This window comes from Equus caballus, chromosome 10 (genome assembly GCF_041296265.1).
Source record: "Equus caballus isolate H_3958 breed thoroughbred chromosome 10, TB-T2T, whole genome shotgun sequence".
Lineage (NCBI taxonomy): Eukaryota > Metazoa > Chordata > Mammalia > Perissodactyla > Equidae > Equus > Equus caballus.
In genome coordinates, this window is record NC_091693.1 from 49,443,447 (window position 1) to 49,459,557 (window position 16,111).

Sequence of the window (16,111 nt, forward strand, 5' to 3'; positions counted from 1 at the left end):
CATCTGTGCCCATCTTCGTGTACATTATATGTGGGACGCCTGCCACAGCATGGCTTGATAAGCAGTGCCATGTCCGCACCCGGGATCCGAACCAATGAACCTTTGGCTGCAGAAGTGGAACATGCGAACTTAACCACTGTGCCACCAGGCCAGCCCCATGAAGTTATTTTTTAATGTGTTAAATACATGTCTTTTATATTTATATATATATATAAACTGCCTAGTAGTAGCACTTGGTCAACTATGAAATGGAACTATATAGAAGTTTTATTACTTTCTCACATGCATTTACCCATTCTGTTATTTACATGTTTTACGCTATTTTTGTTTATTTTCATACAATGAAAACATTTCTCTAATAATCAAGAATGTCTTCTTGTCACAACTGGAATAAATGTACTATTCTGTTTTCTTCCACATATTTAAAAAAGACTGATGGGATTTTGTCTGAAACTCAAGTTTCAGAAGTCTCCTTGCGGGACCGGCCTCATGGTAGAGTGGTTAAGCTCGCACTCCACTTTGGTGGCCTCAGGTTTGCCAGTTTGGATCCTGACCACAGACCTAGCACCACTCTTTAAGCCATGCTGTGGCAGCATCCCACACAGAAAAACTAGAAGGACCTACAACTACAATATACAACTACGTACTGGGGGGCTTTAGGGAGAAGAAAAAGAAGAAGAAGAAAGAAAAAAAGATGATTGGCAACAGACGTTAGCTAAGGGCCAATCTTTAAAAATAAAAAAAAGTGCTATGTCTTTAAAAGAAACAAAAATGAAGTCTTGAGGGATAGTGTCCTGTAACACCACTCCTCAATCCTTCATTGTGAAATTATTACAGGCAAATGGATATTTCAGCCATGGGTTAGGACGTGGAAGAACAGATCACACCAGACTACAGTATAAGAGAAGAGACTTCTCTAAGTCAGAGAGCTTAGCCGGGACTGGTTCTCGGTAGGACTCACTGGGGCTTGCCATGGTCCCCGACTTGAACTCCTCTGGCTTCAGCTGCTCCGGGTCTACTGCTGTGAGCTCCTCTTGCTCTTCCATGTCCATGAAGGCATCCTCTATCTCCTCCTCTTCCTGGTCCTTGCTGGAGTCTTTTGCAGACTGTTGCTGCTCCTTGGTGGCCACATCTGCCAACAAGCACACACACATAGAAAGCCTAGATCTTTAGATAACAAGGTAATCACGTGTGGGTGTGGTTTCTGTCAGTTCTAGCTTCCAAGATTCTGCTACTGCTGGTTCTGCCACTGACCAGCTGTGTGGCTTGAACATAGTGCTTGGCTTCTCTGTGCCCGAGATGTCCTACTGACCTGCTGGTGTAACTGCCTATTCTCTACCCCCAACAGAAACTACAAACACACAGTGTAACTATTCATGTGACCACAGAAGTAGGATATTTAGCTGGGTTTTTACTGCTATGACAGACACTGAACCGGAATAAACAGACTGGACACCTGACTCAGAGCAGCTAATGGAATTATCTCCCATTACTACGTTATGGGTGGAGAAACTATAGTGATTAGGAGTATAACATGGGGCATGGGAAGCCCAGCATCATGATCTTGGACAAATTCTTAAACTTCTTTGGCCTCAGTGTGCTCAACTTTAAAATGGAGAAATCCCAGCTCCTAAGATTACTGGAGGAATTCCATGATCATGCAGCAGAGGCTCAGAACAGTGTCTGGCATAAATACAGGGTAGCTATTATTATTACTGCTTTATTTTTCTAAAAAGTAGGGGCAGGGAGAGAAAAAGGTAATCCATGGCAGGGCAATCATTTTTATACTGTCTTCACAGATATTATCAACACTAGTTTACCTATTAGGAATAAAATACTAAAAACTCACCAAGAGAACTAGAAGGGGAGACTGACTACTCCCTTCTTATGCTGAGATTTTTTTTTCCTCTTTTCGCTTATGGGGAAAACATCTATTTCAAGTTCACAACTCCTGCAGCTGCGAGGAGCAACCTCAAAGTGATGGTGAAGAAACGTCCAGTATTAAGAAACCCTGAGATCAGGGTTAGGTTTGGATGTGGATAACCGTTATCAAGGATATTTAAACAGCTTACACTAGACCCAGAAACCCCAAGCATTTGCACTTGGCTATGGACACCTTTATACCAAAACAAAATTGTATTTCTGCACAGTTCTTATTAGAGAGAGAATACTTTTTAAAAAGCCATTTCCCCTCCCTCCTAAGATGAATTTGCAATAACAACTGGCGGGCAGACAGTCATACAGCATAAGCTCTCATAGAGTGCCTGTGAGCAAAGGAGAAGGCTTCCGTGCTCCGTACCATAAGTCTGGGCATCATAAGGGTCGTTGCCTTGTTTAATGTGCTCAAATGCATCTGCGTCCTCCACCTGGGCCTGGGGCTGGTATGGCCCCTGCTCGGTGTGGCTGTCTGTATCCACAGTCCTCAGGCGCTTATGCACATGCTCATTGTGATCACCCATTGAGCGTTCATTGTCAGCCTGTCCAGGTTTCCTCTTAAAACTCTGGGGGAAATATGAGGAAATTCATTAGAGCCTTGTCTGTACTGGCAAAAAGACGAAAAATAACCATAATGTCCATCCATAGGGGCGAGTTAAGTAAATGAGAGAAAGCCATACAAGAATGGAATTCAATGTAGCTGTTAAAAAGAATGGGCAGATCTCTATACACACATACAGAACCACTCTATGATATACTCTTATATCTGAAATAAAGGCAAGGAAGCAAAGAAACACTCTCACGCACATCCATCCATCCATCCATCCATCCATAAGTATGTTACATATGCAGAAAATATCTCTGAAAGATGACAAAACTGGGAGTACCAATTTGCTCTGGGCATGGTCCCTTGCGGGGCTTGAAGACAGGAATAGGACGGAAACTTTTTAGGGGATTGGTTTTTGTTTTTTTTCCCCAAACGCCCCCGTACACAGTTGTATATCTTAGTTGCATGTCCTTCGAGTTGTGGGATGTGGGATGCCGCCTCAACATGGCCTGACGAGCGGTGCCATGTCCGCACCCAGGATCCGAACCCTGGGCCGCCGCAGTGGAGCACACGAACTTAACCACTCGGCCCCTAGGGGATTGGTTTTTATATACTAATTTTGTATTATGTACATGAATTACTCTCCAATAAAAGAAACTACTTTTAAAATGCAGGAGTATGGACAGTGAAAATAATAACACCAGTTGGTGCTGGGCAGCAGCACCCAACACCTGGCTCTTAGGTTCCAAAACAGGAACAGGATATGTGTGTGTGCATGTGCGTGCACATGTATGCACACCAGGAACAGGGTGTGTGTGTGAGTGTGTGGTGTGCATGCGTGCACCCTCCACCTACCCACTCACGCATCCACCCACACGGAAGAAGCCCCAGGTTCCACTGGGACAGCCCCACAGTCCTGGTTGCTCAGCCCAAGGCTGCCATCACATTTGGTGGGGCAGCAAAGGCTGAGAATGTGGCTTTTTTATTTAGCCACTATGTTCAGAGCATCTTTTTTACATGCAGCCTTCACCTAAGTTTAGTTGAAGAGCAACAGAGACCTGTGTGTTTTTCCGGGTCTGTTTCTGGGAAGCCAGCCGGGCAATGAAGTTGGACTCATGGCCTTCTGCCTGGTTTGCGTCTGCAGCTCCACTCCCGTGTTCCTATGAAATCCAAGCCATAAAAGAATGAGGGAGGGTGGAGCAAGCTATCCAAGCACCTAGTTATTGTGCTGCGTTGCACACAACTTCTCTCACCATTACTCTTTTTTTTTTTTTTTTTTTTTTTTTTTTTTTTTTTTAAGATTTTATTTTTTCCTTTTTCTCCCCAAAGCCCCCTGGTACATAGTTGTGTATTCTTCGTTGTGGGTTCCTCTAGTTGTGGCATGTGGGACGCTGCCTCAGCGTGGTCTGACGAGCAGTGCCATGTCCGCGCCCAGGATTCGAACCGACGAAACACTGGGCCGCCTGCAGCGGAGCGCGCGAACTTAACCACTCGGCCAAGGGGCCAGCCCCTCTCACCATTACTCTTATCTCAGTCAGACCTGCCTGCCTGCCTGCTCTGGAACTCATCCATGACTTAAGGCCTGGCCTGTGAGCAGAAACAGGAGCCTTGAGACCCAGATCTGTTACCCTCCTGGGTGACTTCGCTGTGCAAGGCTGATCAGCTGCTTGTTTACAAGAGTGTAAGGCTTACTCTGAAGACAGGACAGAACTTGATTACAAACCAGGCTTCATCATCAACCAGCTGTGTACCTTTGAGATTGTCATTTAGCTTTACATAGGCTTATTTAACTCAAATGTAAAATGGAGAAAATAAGAACAATAATATCAGCCATCTTATAGGGCCACTCTGAGGACTTGCTGAAGTATGAAAATGCTAAGCACATAGCAGGTACTCAATGAATGGGGTGAAGGGACTATGAGAAATATAAACAGTTGTTATCACTGGTGAGAAAACTGGGGCTCAAACAGACTATAGGAGTTGTCCAGTCACCACTATGGGCAGCAGGTCCTCTGACTTTGCGTGCTCTTTACACAGCATGCCAGCAGCCCAAACTGTGGCCATACACAGAACACATCACCCCAGGTCAAGAAATAAAGATGTGCGCTTTGCTTTTTAAATTAAAACATTTAGAAGCCTGGTGAACAGCAAAGCAAAGGGAAGCACTATGAGAGGCATATTACTGCCTGAAGTCTAAATTCAACCTTTCCTTCCTTGGGAGCTTTCTAAAAAATAACATGAACCTGATTCTCCCATGGAGAACTATAGTCTAATAACTTTTTCTCACTAAGCACATCACTAAAATAGTGTGTGTAGCAAATATTCGGAGGTTTGTTCTGGGAGGCATATGAAAATAGGTATACGATCATTTCTCAAAGAATGGGAGATGATCTTCCAGATGTCAACAACGAAAAACAGCACACATAAACCAGCTACTACTAAATACAATGTGGTTTCAGACAGGGAGAAGAGGCCCTCCTAGACGCAGCTGGCAGAGGCTGCGAGGGCTCATTACCTCGTTGCCCTGCTCCTTCTCCAGCGCGGCCCCAGCCAGCTCCACAGCCTGCGCACTCTGCACACTCTCCAGCCCAGTCTGCCCACAGGAGGCATGCTCCTTCCTCTCCGTAGCCTCTGGTACCTGCTCCTCTGCATCAGAGTTCTCCCCTTCTTCTTTTTCCTGCTCCTGCAGGGAAATCAAACACCATACTAAGTGCTTGGGGGGAAGGACTTGAGCCGGGGTGGGGGGCTCTAGAGCAAGCAGGCGCTCACTCCTCACCAAGGGGAGTCTGCAGGAAGGGGATCAGCCAAAGAGGGTCTTACACAGAAACTTAAATCTGTTTGGCAGTACCACCCGGCAATGGAGAAGTTTCCTCAAAGAGATTCTAACGGGAATAAGGTAATTTCTCCTCCTCATTATTATTACTTCTAAAATAAGCCAAGCCAGACACCCCACAATACCTGGGGCTGGAGACCTCGGTCCACAGAGACACCATTCTCTGCACTTTCCTCACTGGCTTCCTTGTCCTTGTCCTCCAAGGACTGCTGCTCTTCCTCTGAGTTTTCTTCGGGATGTTCATCAGTATCTTTGTCTTGGTCATTAGCTCCTGTGTCCATCTCTTCCTCCCCCTCGTCACTGTCATCTTCACTGGGGCCTTCCTCAGGCTCATGTTGACCCTGACCTTCATTCTGGTCAGCCTCAGTCTCCTCATTTATTTCCTCAGCTTCATGACCTCCTTCTTCAGTATCCACTGGTTTTTCTTTAATTTCCAAAGGATTCTCTTCTGGAAGAAGGAACACAGAATTTTAAAAAATCAACAATGTGATTTCTTAACATAGGATGAAGTTATGCAAGTGTTTTGTTTTATTATGACTCTCAAACCAGGAGTTGGCAAACTATGGCCCATGGGCCAAATCTGGCCGACACGTTTCTGTGTAGAAAATTTTATTGGAACACAGCCACATCAATTTGCTTACCTATGTGTTTACCCCATCCATTCTGCGTAGCCCGTGGCTGCTTTCACACTACAACAGCAGAACTCAGTATTTGCAACCTCTATTGCAGCTTATGGCCTGCAAAGCCTGATATATTTATTATCTGACCCTTTACAAAAAAAGTCTGCCTACCCCTGCTTTAAGCCATACCTATACATTGCATGCAACTGTTTAGATGGTGCATTTCATTAAAAAGTTCTAATCCACTAAAAAGTCCTAAAAGCCACTGCGACAGTAGGAATGTTTTACACCAAAGACAGCAAATGACAGTCTAATTTTCAGTTATCATTGGGAATAATTGGTGGACATCATTCTTTATCATCACAGAAAATACAACATACATTTGAAAAGAAACAATCCTATTTGAAAAAGTTTGTTTATTAAAAGAGCTTTTCTATACAGTTATACGTCTCTTAATGACAAAGATATGTTCTGAAAAATGTGTTGTCAGGTGATTCTGTCATTGTGTGAACACCACAGAGTGTACTTACACAAACCTAGATGGTATAGCCTACCACACACCTAGGCTGTATGGTACTAATCTCATGGGACCACCGTTACATATGCAGTCTGTCACTAACTGAAACATCGTTATGCAACACATGACTGTACTTTGGACACTTCAGAAATCAGTTACTTTGTTAGCAAATAATTCTTTAATAGTTTATATGCACAATATCTTAAAGTCAGTCTGGATGTTTTTCTAGAGCAAATAGAAACTGTCAGTTTCTACACTGTCAGTGAATTTTAATTTTCTTACCTTTATGTTTGCTTGGTTACTGAATTTAACAGTGAAGTCAGATTGCAAAATTATAAGGTAATGACATGGCCTCAGAAGCAACAACTTACACTACGTTTAAAAGCAAACTAGAGATTCAGAGTGAAGAATGTTCCAAGCATGAGGAAAGCCCATATCAAACTCTTAATCAAACGGTTCTGGTTAATAAGTTCACAGATTTATTTAAACATGGAAAATGCACTTTAAAACTATGAGAGCCATATACTCATCTCCTAGATTTAAGAGATGTTAACATCCTGACATACTGTATCAAACTTCTGTCACTTGTTTTTTAAAAAAAATAAATGGTTCTGGATACAACTATCTAGATTCTGGATGCCTTTGCCATTCATGCTTCCTCAGAGTTCACCATAACCTCAAGTTATATTATTCCTATCTCTGTTTTCATACATTTGATGTATCCATAAATAATATATAGTATGTTTCTTATATTAAATTTGTATATAAGTAATACCTCTTATTCTTTTCTAACTTGCTATTTTTGTTCCAGTATGATGTGTTTAAAAAACACTTTTTTTAAAAATAGCTTTTCCAAATACGTAACTGATTCATTATGAAGCAGAGCGTGGCTGGCTTACATTTGTCTGTCTGGTTACCCACCACGATGGGGGGGCCCTCTATTATAGGAGCACCTCCTACCCAACACTTCCAATACCAGACGGCACTTCCTAGACAAGTCAGTTGGGTTGAACAATGGGTGACAGAAGCCCTAGATTACTGTCATGTGCCATGTGATTTCTCTCGGGATTATTCAATTCCATTCTGCATTTTAATGTCTTCCTATTTTAGACTAAACGCACAACATAAGCACAACAATCAATAACTGAAACAATCATTTCCCTAAGAAAGCTGTGACTGGGCTCCAGGGGCCAGGCCTGGGTACACCCAGACCGCACATCAACCCAAGAGATGGGCACATGGTGACGGCTGTGGGGAGATGGGGCTGTGTGTGATGAAGCACCACCCAGGCCCAGCAGCCCTGAACACAGGATAGGAGATGACAGTGCTAACTGAGACCTGCTGGCTTACAAGCTTTAGGTCTAATGAGACAACAAACACTACAAAGGAAAAGCAAACCATTTTCTCAAACTGGAATTGAGCTGACCAGACATGACTTATGACCTGACCGTGACACTAAACTCGGTTACTGCTCATTTTCAAGGAGTTCCAACTGGTCTCTTTAGGTTTCAAAAGACATACCTTCCCCTTCTTCGTGGTCTGTGTCCTCATCACTGTTCTTGTTTTCGCTGTCTAGGTTTAAGTCATCTGGAAGGTCCAAGGCCTCAGGTTCTGGCAGCGTTTCCTGATTGCCATGATAAGGGTCCACCTCATTCTCATCATATTCTCTCTTGGGACAATGGAGAGAAAAAAAATAGAAATAAAAATTTTTTCTTTAAAGTAGCATTCACATATAATTAGTTCTAAGTAGTGATGCTGAGAGAATACAATGTCTCGTCCCTGAAGTTACCAGCACACGTAAGAGTTTTACTAGCATTTTTAGAATTTTCATGATGGAACTTCAAACTTCACTTTCTGTGCAGGTTCTCCTCTGATAAGAGGTACTTTATTACTTAATCTCAAGAAGAAACTGAAGTTTATGAGGAGAAATATAGAAAGGGACCACAGGTTTTAGCTTCCAAACTACAGCATGAGCCCAAATAGCACGAAGACTACCTCACTGGTAACCAATAGTTAGACATTTTATGTCCTGATAAGAGGCTCCATTGCACATTCTTTTACGAGGAAATGGGAAAAACATTGATGAATAGGGAAAAAATGTCTTGAAACACCCCAAGAGCTGTGCAGTGCAGCAGCCCTGGCCTTGATTCAGGAGAGTGGATCAGTTTCAAATCCATATTACCTCATCTATTTGTTCATTAATTTTGTCTTGGCCTTGTCCATCATCAGCAGCTTCTGCTTCTTCCTTTTCTTCCTTCTTATCTTGCTGTTTTTTATCTCTGTTTGACTTCCCAGCATCCAAGTTGTCATCTTTAGCAACAAGTTCACAATCTTCCTAAATGTCAGAGGAAGAGAAAAAGACAAAATCATTACTCTCAATCTAACAAGCTGCTTTCATAGGTTGACTCTACCTAAAGTAGCTCTCAGACATGTTTAATTTCTGCCCATTGGGCCTATCTCACGGAAATATCCAGCTGACAGGGCATCATCCATGACCTGGAGAAAACAGTGTGGCTCTGCCCAGAAAAGCAGCAGTAATAGCAGGTGTGTGAACAGCGGAGTGGGGCAGGCTGTGCTGCTGCAGTGTCACAGCCAGCCCTGGAGTTCTCCGAAGCAGGGAGCTAGAGAAGGGCAGTGGCCACTAGCAGAACCAGAGCATCTGCCCTGAGTCTTCTTAACTTCCCTCCCCATAACACATGGGATGGTTCGGGTCAGGCTACTCCTCTAGCTCTGAATATAATCAGTAAGACAAAAGAGAGAGGGGAAAAAAAAGAGAGATGGAAGAAGGAGAAGAAGAAAAATAAAGAAAAGGAAGAACAGTAATGACAGGGAGTGGTAGCTGGTGGGAAGACTGCCTCCCTCAACCTGGGGACTGTAGAATGGGGGGAATCTTCTAGTTACCTCATCCATTCCTGGTCCTGTTTCTTCAGTTTTACCGTCTTCTTCCTCCTCATCTTCCTCATCATCGTCATCACCCCAAAGCCTCTCATCTAGTTTGTCAGCTTCCTCACCATTCAGATCACCCATCTGTTTATCCAGGTCTCCACCCTCACTGTCTGATTTCTCATCCTCCTCTTCTGAAAGGGAAGGCACTGAGCTTAGTTAAGCAGATCCCCGAACTGACCTGGTCCTGTGCATGCTGGAGAGGCATGGCCCCACTCCCTGGCAAGGGCTCCGCCTGGGATTTATTGCCTGCCTCTCTAGAACACTCAAGGGCTGATGCCTTTAGATCTGCTGAAGCAGTCCGACTATGTTTCGCAAACTGTTAGAAGGAACAATGAAGTCTGTGATACATTATGTTAACAGACAGGTAGAAGGGTAGTGGAATAGCTGTCAGGACGTCCAGTTCTAGTACGGGGGCGATATTCATCACGGGACTCAGCAAACTCACTGGGTTCTGGTTTCTTATTTGTGAAATGACAGAGTTGGAGTATGTATTTTCTAAGGTTCCCCCCCAGCTCCAACATACTATACTTCTATGATTTTATCTAACATCGAAAATCATGTGTGTGGCTCAATTAATCAGAATTTTCTTGCCACTGTCTTTGCTCAAGGACTCCTGTGCCAAAAGTTATATCCTTACACTGCTTAGGGACGTGTACACTCTTCTACTCTGAGGTCAGCTTTCACGTTTGCAAGATCTTCACTTAGAATAAGATGTTCTATCTCAAATTAGCTTTGGACAGAAATTCAGGGCCATAGCTGAATTATGGTACAAACATATGACAGATGATGTGCTGTAAGAAATCACATTCTCAATTTTTAATGACAAGGGGAATGTTCATAATGTGTTAAATGAAAAAAAGCAGACTCTAGAACTGTTTACGGTCTGTGTGTAAATACATGCAATAAATGGAAAGTAATAAACCAAAATTTATCAAGTTGTTTGGGTGGTAGGACTAAGGGGTATCTATTTCATTCCTATATTTTTGCTCTGAATCACCTACCACAAACATCTACTATTTTTGCAACTAGGAAAAAATATATATTTTTTTCTTTTTTGAGGAAGATTAGCCCTGCGCTAACATCCACTGTCAATCCTCCTCTCTTTGCTGAGGAAGACTGGCCCTAAGCTAACATCCATGCCCATCTTCCTCTACTTTACATGTGGGATGTCTGCCACAGCATGGCTTGCCAAGCGGTGCCATGTCCACACCTGGGATCCAAACTGGCGAATCCTGGGCCACCAAAGCGGAGCACACAAACTTAACTGCTGTGCCACCGGGCTGGCCCCGTATTTTTTAAAATTTACCCTGAACAATTTACTTTTGAGCTGAGAGCCAAGCTCCTTGTTCTTTCTTCCCTGAAGAGCACTGCATCTAGCACACCTAGAGGCAGCCGGCACATCAGTAAAGGTGTCAGTTACTCAGAGAAAATCTCCAAAACTGACTACAGACTTCTGTCTCGGTGGAGATGGCGATGGCGCAAGCACATGCTCATGTTTTCTTTATTTTATTTTATTTTTTAAAGATTGGCATCTGAGCTAACAACTGTTGCCAACCTTCTTTTTCTCCCCAAATCCCCCCAGTACATAGTTGTATATTTTAGTTGTGAGTCCTTCTAGTTGTGGCATGTGGGATGCCGCCTCAACGTGGCCTAATGAGCTGTGCCATGTCCACACCGAGGGGGCTGCCACAGTGGAGCTCGCGAACTTAACCACTTGGCCACGGGGCCGGCCCCCTGATGCTTTCATTTGCAGTTATGCAAAGTAATGAACTTCTTCCAAAAGATTATAATAGGCTCCCTACTGGAAACATGTAACTTCTTGAATAAAATATTTACTTTTCAAAAACAAGAACGAAGTGACAGATAATCTCAAACCTTGTTCTTCAAGCTCGCCATCATGCATTTTCCCATCAAAGTCTTCTGACATCTCAATGGCATTATCCTCGCCTTTAATGTCCGATTTTGAGTCAGGATCCTCTTTATCCTTTTCTTGACCCTTCTGAAATGTATCTTCTGCCTGTATCAGTAAACATTATAGAAAACAAACAAACATTCTAACTTCACTAATGTTTACTCAGCTCTAAATAGAATATAAATACATACAAATGTTAATGGTGTAACATTGTCTCCAGATAGAGGAAAAAGGAGAACCTACAGAGAGAACCACACACAATAATTTCTGGTTTGCTTTAATATATTTTTTTTTAAAGATTTTTTATTTTTCCTTTTTCTCCCCAAAAAGGCTTAGGCCCCCTGGTACATAGTTGTGTATTTTTAGTTGTGGGTCCTTCTAGTTGTGCTGTGTGGGACACGGCCTCAACATGGCCTCACAAGCAGTGCCATGTCCGTGCCCAGGATCTGAACCAGTGAAACCCTGGGCCACCAAAGTGGAGCAAGCCAACTTGGCCACGGGGCCAGCCCCTACTTTAATATTTCTGTAGTTAACTTCCAGTTTTATTGCATTTGTGATTAGAGAATATAGAATTTTGTTGAGGTTTTCTTCATGAGAATTTTTTAAAAATCCAGACATATTTAAAAAGAACATGCATTCTCTCTCTGTAAGACAAAAAATTCAACCTTATTATATTGTCTATATCTTTAATGTCACTTTGATCTCTTAGGACAGTATCCCACTGTGAATGTGATTTTGTTCACTTTTCTTTAAACTATATATTCCTAAATAATCCATGTGATATTTGGGGCAAAAGATTCACAACTGTTCTCTCTTTCATTATGGTTAAATTTCAAAAGTCCTTTTTAAAAATACAAAAGTAATAAAATCTCATTAAAAGAATTCTAAACAAAACAGAAAGAGTAAGGTTCCCATGGCACCACCATCCTGTGAAATTCCCAGAGAAACTCCCAGCAGTGACACCTGGTGCATCTTTTCATCCATGAATACAGCAACACACACACAGTAATATAGGTGGTATGTATCGATACTTGCCTCCCAACGTCTTTTAAAAAGGGACCATGCTTTACAAACTGTTTCGCAATGTGCTTTTCAACTTTAAAAAAAAGTCTCCTAGATATATTTCCATGCTGATACACATAAATCTATCTCATTCTGTTTAACTAATTTATAGTATTGCTCTGCATAGATGTTGTCATAATTTAAATAATTCCCTCCTGATGAGTATTTGGATTCTTTCACAATTTTCACCATTATAAACAATGCTGTAGTGAACATCCTTGTATAAACACACCCCCTCACACACATTTATCTTTGACCCTTATTAGCATTTCTATAAGAAAACATGGAATTTGTAGGTCAAAGAATACACATGATTTAAAATCTATTAGATAGCCAAATTGTTCTGATAGCTTTTTATCTCCACTTAAGCTTTTTTTGCATTGGACTGTACTTTCCTATTAGCTTTACATAAAATTTTTTTCCATTAGAAAAGTACTGTGTGTTGATTAAGCTAAATTTGAGAAATACAGAGACAGAGCTCCAACAAAGAAACACTAGGATTACTCCTTTGGTTCTTTATTTTCTTTCCAGTGTTTCCTTCAAAGGAAGACAGGAAGTTTGAAGTGGATTGCTCCTTTATTTTTAATAGCTATAATCATACCTTAAATAAAAAGAAATGTCACTACCTCTTATTTCTTCAAGTTGGAGTTGATTAATCTAAATGACTGACAGTAGCATGTACACCAAAAAAAAAAAAAAATCACTCCCAAATGAGATAGGCATTTAAAAAAGCAACACAACAATCTTAGTCCAAAGTATTTGAATATTTCAAACACATTCTTGATTCCAACAAAAAAAAGGGCATAGATTAAAAGTTTTCAGGGGCTGTCTCCATGGCCAAGTGGTTAAGTTCGCGTGCTCCGCTGCGGCGGCCCAGGGTTCGGATCCTGGGCATGGACATGGCACCGCTCATCAGGCCACATTGAGGCGGCGTCCCACATCCCACAACTAGAAGGACCTGCAACTAAGATATACAACTGTGTACAGGGGGGTTTTGGGGAGATAAAGCAGAAAAAAAAAAAAAGGACTGGCAATAGTTGTTAGCCCAGGTGCCAATCTTTAAAAAAAAAAAGTTTTCAACATATCTTAAAGACATACAGCAACCAAACCTATTAATAGCAAACATGCGGCATTATTCTTTTGGGTTTTTTTTCCCTCCCCAAAGCCCCAGTACATAGTTGTATATCCTAGTTGTAAGTCCTTCTAGTTCTTCTATGTGGGATGCTGCCACAGCATGGCTTGATGAGTAGTGTGTAGGTCCATGCCCAGGATCCGAACTGGCAAACCCCAGGCTGCCAAAGTGGAGTGTGAGAATTTAACTACTACGCCACCGGGCCAGCCCCAAGGGGCATTATTGTTTAATGCAATTATCACTTAAAATAGCCAAGTTTTCTACCCTTAAATGAACCACTAATAAAAATATTCTCTAGAAAATGATCAGTAAAAATCTCCCCGTTCAAAATTAAAATTTTTTAAAATCATTTCCTTCTCAAATTTATAGCCATAACCAATGACTGAGTTGCAAAGTTCCTTTCTGTGGTCTTTGAGCTTTTTAATAACACTCACTCTCAAAGCTCTAGTATTCTTAGGGCTCCACAGATCAGTTTGAAACCATTAAGCTAGAAAAAAACATTTATGTGTGAATTTAAATATTGAGAAGAAGGGGAAAAGGGAGAGAGCTTCTGTAAACTGTATTCGTATTTCACATGAAAACGTACCTGTTCTTCATTTTCTATCCGGTCACTCACATCTTTCATGCCCTCGCCTTCTCCAATTCCACCCCCCTCATAGTCATGAAACTCAGTTGCTCCCTCTCCTGCTGAGTCTTCCATAAATTCTTTGGGCAGGCAAAATCCCTTGAAAATAAAAGAGTGAACAGTTGGGCAAAAAGCAAAAAAAGGGGGATTTCCAGTCCTGTCACAGAAAAAAAAAATTTAAACAAACAATTCTTTCTCTAGCTCAATATTTTAAATCTGATGGAAGTACAGTAGGCCTCCGATATTCTTTTCTTCCTTGGTGATAAGTTATTACACAGTTTCAAAGCTTGACAACAGATTTAATATATGAGGCTTTTGACTTTGTAGAGGTGTCTGGTGTGTGGTAACATGCCATTTTGCCAAGACAAAAATCTGAATGAAGTATACTAGATGGTATTTATGAGCAAGTCATTGAGGGAAGGTGGCACCTCTCAGTGTCTAAATCCCAAAGGGGTTTTGTCCTTTACTTCTCAAATTAGTAAGCCTGAGAGGATTGAGAAAGACATTTAACCCAGGAGGTCCAGCAACTTGAAGCAGATGCTACAAGTGGGAGATTTCATTTTTACTTTAAAAATCGAAGAAAATTTTGTGTGATACTCCCCAAATAACATGTTAATTTTAATGCAGAACAAAACAGTGGTTGTCAATCAGAAATTTTAATTTTCTCAGAGAAAATACAAGCTACCAAGTTATTTGTCAATCTGAGGGTGAAAATGCACTAAAAACAAGCTGTCGACTAATAAGGAATTAAGATCCAAGACTAGCAAACACTGCCTGTGACTTAGTTACACAGAAACAGCTTTGTATGGATTAAATGCTTTACAACCTACATCTATGGTCTTAGCACTGTGTCCAATCTACTTTCAGTTTCCCTCAAAGCTCAGAAAGGATACGAATACAGTTTGGACACAAATTTAAGGAAAGGCAAACTGACTTTCAGGACATGTATTCCTGTAAAGTTGATTGAAAAATACATTTTGATTAACTTACCTAATTTTTCCATCGAGCTACCTTATTCTAAAAGAAATATGCTTAAATGCAGGCAGAATAAGACCAAACAGGAAGGCGATTCAGATGTCCTACCGCAGTAGCTACAGCTGGGACAGCCACTGGGCTCCCAACACTCTGTTTCTATCAGAATGACTTCCACCCCACTCCCAACCCAAGTCACAGCTGATTAAGCTAAATGATTGAGATCACACACAAACACCTCCAAAACACAGGGAAGTTGAACAAGCCAGTCATTCTAGAACTTGTCAGACGAGCAATAGTGCACATGGACAAACACAGCTGACCCGAGTCTCAGGGCACCCTCACCATACACTGTCCTGCCACTGTCCTGTGCAGTGTTTCCTCCAAGAAGCAGTGGAATGTAAGGTCAGCTCCGTGCCCATCAGATAGAGGGGGTAAATGTGAGACTCATTCATTTATTTACTACTCAACAAATACACGTATTTATCATCTAGATACAAGGCATGGGCTTGCCTCTCACTTTTTAACCCATTCCAGTAACCCAAAGACTCAGAACTAAGAACTCTTGACTGTTTACAAGAAGCCTAGACCCCCAACTTCAGTTTGTAAATTCCTGCCTTCCTCAGGTAAATCTCATCTGTAATGTGCTTAGATTTGGAGAAAATCATGGAATACTAAGGAAACAAAACAAACAACCATATATTCAATTGAAGGTGGGTCTCACAAAAATGGTAACGAACATAAGCAGATCTCATTTTATAAACGAGGAAACTGAGGCTCAGAGAGATTAAGTGACTAACTTAGAGTCCGAGAACTGGATATCCCCAAACGGCACTTACCACACCATGTTGGGTCTGTTAGATTTGACTGTCTCTTGCTCTTGAATTTCAAGGGTAGGGTCTACAGTCTCTACAACATCAGTGCTTTCAACAGTTCTGGCTACATGGCTGAATGAATGGATGACTTCCCTATTAAAGAAAGATGCTCCTCCTAAAAGCCCCACTATCATT

General features: G+C 41.7%; 1 protein-coding gene across 2 annotated transcripts in view; it reads right to left on the minus strand.

Annotated features, from left to right (window-relative positions):
* MDN1 (midasin AAA ATPase 1) overlaps positions 1–16,111 on the minus strand; it is a 160,309-nt gene that overhangs the window by 9,940 nt on the left and 134,258 nt on the right. Inside the window, exons 84-93 of one of the 2 annotated variants that reach the window (XM_023650797.2) lie at positions 14,091–14,228; positions 11,274–11,415; positions 9,354–9,526; positions 8,635–8,787; positions 7,974–8,121; positions 5,441–5,763; positions 4,998–5,165; positions 3,541–3,642; positions 2,300–2,501; positions 962–1,132 (exon numbers count right to left, since the gene is read on the minus strand). In XM_023650797.2, coding sequence (XP_023506565.2) covers positions 962–1,132; positions 2,300–2,501; positions 3,541–3,642; positions 4,998–5,165; positions 5,441–5,763; positions 7,974–8,121; positions 8,635–8,787; positions 9,354–9,526; positions 11,274–11,415; positions 14,091–14,228 — 1,720 coding nt within the window. Of the gene's footprint in view, positions 1–961; positions 1,133–2,299; positions 2,502–3,540; positions 3,643–4,997; positions 5,166–5,440; positions 5,764–7,973; positions 8,122–8,634; positions 8,788–9,353; positions 9,530–11,273; positions 11,416–14,090; positions 14,229–16,111 lie in introns of both variants that reach the window. The other variant, XM_023650796.2, reaches the window with a different exon arrangement.